General features: G+C 51.3%; 1 protein-coding gene across 1 annotated transcript; it reads right to left on the bottom strand.

The window, feature by feature from the left end:
* Positions 1 to 1059: 1059 nt before the first annotated feature.
* Positions 1060 to 8152, bottom strand: NODAL (nodal growth differentiation factor). Its single transcript, NM_001205982.1, has 3 exons — positions 7957 to 8152; positions 2832 to 3523; positions 1060 to 1212 (listed from the first exon to the last, which is right to left on the bottom strand). The coding sequence occupies exons 1-3, from the start codon at positions 8150 to 8152 to the stop codon at positions 1060 to 1062; spliced, it is 1041 nt and encodes a 346-aa protein (NP_001192911.1).
* Positions 8153 to 9042: the final 890 nt, after the last annotated feature.

Raw genomic sequence — 9042 nt, forward strand, 5'->3', positions numbered from 1 at the left:
TTTACTGTGGACTGATATTTCCGATAAAATGGCCCCTTCACCCTGCCAATGAATTCAGCCCCTGTTTGGGCAGTGCTGAGGCCAACTGGTAAGGGAAAAGTAGAATCACAGGGACACACTAGGATCCACCTGCTTTCATGTCACAAGACGAGGCTGAGCAGTGAATTACTCATCTGGGGTCACAGCTGCTCAGCGGCTAAGCTGCGACCATAACCCAAGTCTTTGCCGCCCAGGGCAGGGTCCTCACCTCTATGGATAGGAAACTCAGGGCCCCCGTTAATAACACGCATTGACCAGACTGAGGTGAACTGTCACCAACTTTAATAGACTTGGATTCTGCCTGCCAAAGCAGACTAACGTGGGAACACCCCAGGGCTCCAGCTTCTATAGTCCAACGTGGCCAGTTCTCTTGGACGAGTTCCTGCCTCGCCTTTCAAAGGCACCAGCTGGCCTAGGAGGACTATACAATGGCTTTATTGTTTGCATAACTCATTAGCAGAGATCCACTCCAGAGAGCCTCTGGACAAGATTGCTACAGGCCAGCCAGAAAGCTGCAGGGGTTCCCTGACCCAGCCTGAGGCAACCAGAGCCAATGGACTCTTTTTAATTTTACATAGTGATACTTAATATTTGGGCGGTGAGGGCGGGTGTATGTCAAAGGCTACGTTTGAGAATACACAAAAGTTACAGACAACTTGTCCCACCTCAAAAATAAATGCACATAAGCTTCAACTCTTGCATACAATTTCTGAGGGTTCAGCGGTTGAAAAAAATCTGCTAAAGGACTCCTGCACTAGTGCCTTCTCACGTCCCTATCTGTTCAGCAGAGAGAAAACCCAGCAAGGCTGCTTCACAGGCTTCCTCCTCCCTCTCCTCTGCTCACCCAGACTCCACAGAGCCTTCATGGACAGGGCGGCAGCCATTCCTCCTCAGGTCTGGTGGACAGAGCAACTTTTCCCCCTCCCTGTTTCTCCTCATTAGATTAGATGGTTACTAGGTCTTCCAGGAGCTTCCCAACCTTCCAGGTACAGGCAAATACAACACACCAGCAGGAGCTCCTCAAAGGCACCCACATTCCTCCACAATCATGTCTTTATGGTGGTCTAGAAGCACTCTGCCATTGTCCACATATAGCATACTCAAGGGCTTGGTCTTCACTGGGGCACAGCAGGTGGCAGGGACTCTGTGGGGTTGGTACCGCTTCAGGAGACTCTGTGAAAGGGAGGAGAGGAAGGTCAATTCACATCCCAATGGTCAGGTCAACATGGTGTCATTTCTGGGTAAAGTGTGAAGTTACAGAGTTAAAATCAGTTTCTATGTGCAAAAATAGAAAATTCTTTTCATGAATCAGAATGCCAATACATCATCAGCTCTAATATCTAAAATAACTTTTTTTTTTCTTTTTGTTAAAATAATTCTTTTAAAACAGCCTTTAAACAGAAGACTCTGAAAAGCTGTGTCTGTGTGAAGCAGTAGCTAACTTATATGTTTTCCTATTCTAGTCTAGAGTGAATACCAACTTTAAAAATATTCCAGGAAACTCCTGGTTTAGTTCCAGAAATATGAAGCAGAAGAGAGTCATGCGGAAATTCACAGGGGAGTTGCTTTGTTGCCCAGAGAAGGGCAAACAGAGTCAACAGGAGAAAAGGTAATAAGTTCTTGGCATTCTGGAACTGGGCCCTGTCTCTGGAGTCCAGTGGTGGCTTTTCAGATCAGCATTAAGATCTGGTGACTTGGTGGTCATCTGAGTCTCTAGTTTGCTCTGACCTTGCTACAGGTAGACTGGTGGACTGCAGGGGGGCCTAAGAGAGGCTTGGGAGGGCCTGTGCCCAGGACAGGTCCTCTAGGGCAGTGGCCCCCGCCACTGCCTCCCTTGAATGAACTCAGCTCACATGCTGCGCCCCTGAACTCTGCCTGAGGCTTGGCATGGAGGATGTATTACAGGTCCAAGAGTCTCAGTCTAGGCTTCATAGGGTAAAATAAAAACACTTTGGTCCCATCTGACCTTTGAGAATGGGTCAGGACCACCATATTGGGCTCTACTCTGCTTTTTGCATCTCGTTTCCCTTTGATTCCTTCCCCTCCACCACCTTCTAGACCACATAGGCTGATTAGTGGCACCTGGTGGTAGCCTCTGGCTTTACTACTCCTGCAAAATGGGTGGTCAGCTCCTGTTTTTAGGCAGCAAAGTAGTGACTAGAACAGTATTATCTCTAACTTGGCCTCATAATCATGGCCCCATTGCATCAATGAGTTACAGATTTCTAGTAATGATCAAACAGCATCATATCTGTTACCCACTAACTTACACGTGCGGTATACATATCCTCTCATGTGACCCCACAACAGCCCTACAGAATATGGCACTGCTATTCCCATTTTACAGGCGAGAAAACAGGCTCAGACAGAGTAAGCAACTTGATCAACATCACATAGCCAATGAGTAGGATTCAAACCTATCTATACCCAAACGCCAAATCCTAAACTTCCTTTCCTGGAATGTCAGGGCAGGGGAAGGAGCTGAGACACTCCAGTCTACATGCCCCACCCGTAATTTTATGAAAGAAGGAAAAAGCCCCAGAAAAGCTAGGTGTTCAAGGCCACCCAATGGGGCATGACTCCTCGTAGGCTCTCTGAGGATGTTGTCGCTGGCCATCTCTCTGTCCTTAGAACCTAGCACAGAACCTTATAGGTGCTCGAATAACTGTGAATGAAAGAACATGGGAATTTAACAGCAATTTAAAGCTGGAGTCCTGTCCCCTTGATGTTGAAGAAAGGACACTTCACTCCCACAGCTTACCGCCTCCCCTCCCCAGGCCTCGGCTACGTACCTGGATGTATGCATGGTTGGTCGGGTGGAACTCTTCCCCCACGGGGTTAGGACACTCGCCCTCGCAGCGATACGCATTGTACTGCTTGGGGTAGATGATCCAGGAGCCCCATCCGATGAGGTTGAAGTCCACCTGGAACTTGACCTTCCGACAAAGTTGGCTTCTGTCCTGCACGTGGTACCGACGGTGCCTCGTGCCCCTCTCCCGGGAGAGCTGTCCTTCCTGGGCCCGCCAGGAGCTCTCCGCTTCCCATAGCAGGGTGGAGCCACCCAGCCGCCTCTGCTCCGGGGAGAGGTTGGAATAGAGCAGGAGGAGCACGTCAGTGACAGGTGGGGAGGGAGGCCGCCGCCAGCACTCTCCAGCCAAGCTGGACGTCTGCTCCCGCAGCCCCCCCGGGTGCTTCAGCCACTTGGAGAGTGGCCTGGTCACCTCTAGGACCATGCTGCCTGAGGAGAAGGTAACCTGGGACAGAGTGACAGTGAACAGGTCCATCCGAAAACGTTCCAGGCAGTCGGGTGGGTTTTTATCCAGCTTCCGCTGGTGGAAAATCTCAATGGAGAGCGGGATATTGGGAGGAAGGGCCACGGGGCTGGACAGCTGCAGCCGGAGCTCAGCCCACTCTAGATCCTCTTCTTGGCTCAGGAAGGAGAAGTCAAAAGCAAAGGTCCAGTTCTGCCCATCCACCTGCATATCTGGGTGAGAAAACAGAAAGAAGCTGGTGAGTGGGGGCCTCCTGCAGCCTTAGTTGGTGTAACAACCACCATAGCTCATGAATGAGCCCTTACCTTATATATATCATCTCTCTTAACCCTCACCCCAACCCTGTGAGCTAGGAATAGTACTGAATCCATTTTTAAGATGAGGAAAATTGAGGCTCAGAGAGATTAAATCACCTGCCCAAGGTGTCAATTGTTGGAAGGTCACAAAGCCAAGAATAAACCCAACTGCAAAGCCTAATCTGAAAATCACGGTTCTGCCACTCCCGCTTCAGACACTCCAGAGAACAATTGGTAAAAATTGGATGAGTTCGTCTCCTTCTCCTCTCTCCTCTCACACGTGCAGTCTAAGGCCAAACCCTGAGCTTTCTGACAGAAACCCTGGGCTTCCACCCACCCTGTGACCCTGGAGCAAGTCAGCTTTTTTGGCTCTGTCTTTTCATTGGAAAGGGTGGCCTATTTCACAGGCACGATGAGGTTGCTACGCAGATCATGGAAAGGACTGGAACCCCCAGGAAGGCACAGGCAATAGAAGCCAAAGACTGGCCACCCTTTCCCCCACCAATTCCTAAAGACAGAGGCAGACACTCCAAGAGTTCTCAGCAACCTTACAAATACATTTCTAAAGACACTCTAAGCTTGACTGTGCACTGATCTTGTATTTTTCCACCCAGTGGTCTCTCCTACCTAGCAGGGCGCTCACTCCTTCCTGCTCCAGGTCATCTATGCATCTGGGACAGACAGCAATCACTCACCCAGCACAGTGAAACCCCAAATGAATGAAAAGGAATAGAATGGGGAAGCACATTCCATTCATTTTAGTCCTGGATCAATTTGGTCTGATATCTGGGAATAACACACAGGGGTGGATCTTTCAGGTTACCTGAAAGTGATCTTTCACTTTTTTCGAGCCCAGTTTCTTCTTTGCAATGGGAACAGTAATGTCCTACCTCTCCCTGCATGACATGAGGACCAGGGAACTGAAGATGTTTCAAGGTTGATTGTTAAATAAAAGGCAAAGGCTATTCATAAGAAATAAAAACAGAAACGCTTTAGTGAATCAATCCTGAAGGTAGTGATCTCTGATTTAGGTCCACTCTGGGCAGACCATGTAACAGTTATTTCTTTTTTTTTTTCCAGTTGTCTCATAGGACATCTTTGGTCAGTAAGTGGATTTCTCTGGTTAGTCCAGCCTGTCTTAGAAGGAGGTAATTCCCAGCTTCAGCCTCCTGAAGCTTCTCCCAGCCCATCCCTGGCTGTTCTTTTTCACTTAATCTCCACTTCCCTTCTCATTAGCACCTGCAGGGGACAATAACCAGCCCCTGACTAGCAACTCCCCAGAGGTGTGGCGGGAGGCTGACATTACCCACTGCCCATCTCAGCACCACCTGGCCACCAGGGGATTAGGTGGGACATGTAGCAACTCCTCTACAACTCCACCTACACCAGGACTTAAAACTTATTATCTCAAGTACCCACAAATGGCTTTCTAGAGGAAGATATTCCAGCTCAGTGTTTAAGAGCAGGGGCCTGGTGTCTCCCATGATGGATTAAATTCTGCCACTTGCTGTTTAAGACTGGGCTGCAATCTTTGGGCCTCTGTTTCCCTCTGGGCAAAAGGGAGATGGTGACAGTATCCACCTCACAGGAGTGTTGAGATTTACTGAGATAATGTGTGTAAAGTGCTCTGCCCAGTGCAACCACCAAAGTGCAATAAATGGCCATCATCAACTGTCTCATTACTCAGGTCCCGGTTAGAAATGAAGATGTCCAGGCAGTGAGGGGCCAGGGCAGGGGAACAGAATCATCTGTTGCTGGGGTGGTAGTGCAGATGCAGGGGTGGGGAGGAGTACATTCCTTCCGCTGGAAGAGTCTGCAACCCCACAACCCTACCCGCAGCCAAGAGCTCCCCAGGATTGGCTTTGGTTCATCTTAGAAGAGTGGGGTGTCTAATCTTTGAGGATCACCAATGCCTGATAAAAGCTAAGAATGCTGTCCCCAGAACAAACTGTATTTCCTACTTACACAATAAATGTGATTGGAGGGTGATTATAAAGAAGGGGTTCATGGACACCCTGAAATTGAACACAGACTTGGCCACACGGGCTCCAATTCCTTGGAATTGGAAATCTTGACCCATTTCCCATTCTAAAGAAAGAAGTGGTTGCGTTCATCACCTTGGGTGTTGAGTTAGACTTAGGGGCTCTGTAGAAAAAGAGGGTGGGTGTGACACCGAGTTCCCACCCTACATTATTATAAATTGTGAGGCCAATTACTATTAACTGCTTCCCTCATGCCAAGTATTTTACAAGCATTGTCTCCTTAAATCCTCCCCACCATTATCACCATTTTGCAGATGAAGAAACTAAGGTCCAAGGTGAAGATGGTTAAACAGTGAAAGATCTAATTTAGTTAGACTCCAACACCCATTTCCTCTTATCCTGTGCAGCTTACAAATAAACCCAAGATGGAAAGGAGCCAGTGTGGGACATCCCTTCTCCATCAGGCTCCCTCCAGGCAGGCTCTTGCTGCTTTTGAAAAACAAGCCAATTCACAACTCTGTGTATATAGTTAAGGTCACTGTACACATAATAAAATTTGTGATTTAACCCTTTTTATGTACTTTACTCCACACTCACACAAATGAGGTAGAAAGAAAGCCAGGCCCTTTATTTTTACAAAAGGATAAACTAGAAAAGTCAACTGATAGGCCAGGAACACAGGGGTAAGTGAGGAAGCAGGGTTTGTGGGACCAGAATCTAGTTTTCTATACTCCCAGACTGTCACATTACTACCAATCTTCTGGAACTCTGGAAGGAGGGAGAGATCGGGTAAAGTGCACCTCTCACTTTGCGGCCACCAACCCCACCCCCACCTTTCTGGCGGGGTGGAACACGCCAGTAATTTTCAGACTGCTCCACCCCCGGGGTGTCCCCAGTCTGGCTGGTCCCCAGACGACCCTTCTAGAGAGGGTCACTGGCCGTCTGACCCCAGACGCGGCAGGCCAGCGAACTAGGAGCCCCCATCCTCGGATCACAGAGGGCCGGCGGGTGGCCGTCAAATCAGATTATCGGATGTGGATTTCGCCGGAACTCTCGGGAGGACCGTCTGGCCCCAGCAGGCAGAGCGAGGTGCAGGGAGGCAGGGGCCACCCCCCGCGCTAGGATGTGGATTGCCCAGCATAGAGGAGCCGCGCGGGAAGGGCTCCCTGTTCTCAACATCTACCTGCATCCAGTGCGCAGAAGGCATGCTGCCCCATCTCCGAGGGGCGTACTCCCAAAGTCACCATGGGAGTGACCTCAATCCCTCCAAATCTAGGCCCTGAGCTCTGTGTCGCCTGGGATACTGACACCTACCTACCAAGCCTGCCTCAGTTCTCGATTTCGGGGCACCTCATCTCTAATCCCTAACTTCTGAAACCTAATCCCTGATGTTCATGCTTGACATCCTGTTTCGAAACTCGGTCTCAGCCTGAGAAACTCTCCACGGCAGACCTAGGGGCGCATTCACCTTCACTAGTGAAAAGGAAAAAAAAAAATTCAACAAAATAATTGTAGCAATAATAAGGACGATTTGTTACTGTGCCTGGTTATGTGTTAAGCATTTTCTGTGCATTGTCAGTAGCCCTTGCACGCCTGTAAATGAAGTGAAGTCGCTCAGTCGTGTCCGACTCTTTGCGACCCCATGGACTGTAGCCTTCGGGCTCCTCTGTCCATGGGATTCTCCAGGCAAGAATACTGGAGTGGGTTGCCATTTCCTTCGCCAGGGGAACTTCCCGACCCAGGGATCGAACCCGGGTCTCCCGCATTATAGGCAGACGCTTTACCGTCTGAGCTAGGAGGCACTCTTGTTCCTATTCTGTGGTCGACGCTTTCGCGACCTGTCAGGCTCCTCTGTCCATGGGATTTCCCAAGCAAGGATACTGGAGAGGGTTGCCATTTCCTCCTCCAGGGGATCTTCCTTACCCAGGGATGTCTCCTGCCTTGGCAGGCGGATTATTTATCTCTGAGCCACATGGGAAGCCCTATCACTGTTCTACAGATGTGCAAACCGAGGTGCCCGGAGATTACAGTAGTTTAAGACCGCAGAGATAAGAAGTGGCACAATCAGGCTCCCAACCTATAGTCCGCACTCTACCCGCCCTAAACAAGACCGGAACGCTGAGCTCTCGGTCCGGGACACACCCCGGATACCACCAACCCTGTGCCTCGAGACAACGTGGACGCCGAGAGACCCTCAAGCCCAGCCCCTGGACGTGCCCTTCAAGCGTGCGGGTACGTCCTCAAATGGCAAGTCCCCGGCACCGAGCCGCAGCCCCTGCTGATCAAGCGCCCTCCCGGAGTCTGGGGGAGGGAGCGCCCGAGGCACCCCGGGTGTTGAAGGGAGCAGGGAGGGGCGGGGCTGCCTACCTTGCGCCTGCAGGCTACGGATGATGTCCGCCCGGGGCAGGGGTTCGCGGTATAGACTCAGCATATAAGCGAGGGGGGATGGCGACGACGGCTGCCCCCACGGTCGAAGGGGCACCGGGGCCACCATCGCGGCGCCCGCCTGGAGGAGAGCCCACCAGGCGTGCAAGAGGAACAACCACAGGCACTGGGCGTGCATGGTAGGCTGGCTGAGCCCCAAAGGCAGCCTCCTCCTCTTATATCCTGGGCCTTCGCAGCCGCCCCGCCCCTGCCCTTCCTCCCTGGGGGAAGCTCTGAGATCATATAACACCCCTACCCCACCCCCCCCCACCCCCCGACACTGTCACCCGGGGTGGCCCCCCACAGGGACCACCTTCTGAGGGCGGGTGAGACCTGAGACTGGTAGGGAGGAGGAGACTCCAAAAGTGTAGGAGCTGTTAGGTTCAGGGTCTGTCTAGTTTGCCTAGTATGGGCACGCTGGCACGGGGCTACTCCAGGCTTTGTTTCCCAGATACAGCAGGCTTGTCCAAACTCCCAGGTCAGAATTATGGCTTCCTTACTCTGCCCCACCTGGGATCCCTGCCCTTTCCTCTTCCTCCGTGTTCCAAATAGACATCTAGCTCAACCAGGAGCAGGTGGAGAAAGGGAGCTGTGGATACCAGCGGCTCTCAGGCAGGGTGCGGCCCCACACTGGCCCAGGAGGCTTCAGCCCAGCCTGGCCCTGTGCAGGCTTCCAGGATACTGTCCAGATGGCCTCTGGGAGCACCCCTGGCCTTATCTGGCAGGGCCTGCCTAGAGAGTTAGCCTCTGAAAAAGTACTGGGTACTGGGAATTGCTGGAACAAAAACGATGAGTGCCAGTGGAAGTCCATGGGGACCTGCTTCAAATACTGAAGCTCCCTCCTGGAGAAGACAGAGGGCAGGAGTGACCAGGATGAAGGATGGAATTCTCCATTGGAAAAGGGAGTGTTTGAAAGCTGGAGCCCAGGGCACAGCTAACAGGGTGATCCTGGCCCCCTCGAGGGGAGTGTCTGTGATGGCATCAGGATCTTCCTTCACAGATGCACTTCACCCCAGGGATTTCAGGAAA

This window comes from Bos taurus, chromosome 28 (assembly GCF_002263795.3).
Source record: "Bos taurus isolate L1 Dominette 01449 registration number 42190680 breed Hereford chromosome 28, ARS-UCD2.0, whole genome shotgun sequence".
Classification (NCBI taxonomy): domain Eukaryota; kingdom Metazoa; phylum Chordata; class Mammalia; order Artiodactyla; family Bovidae; genus Bos; species Bos taurus.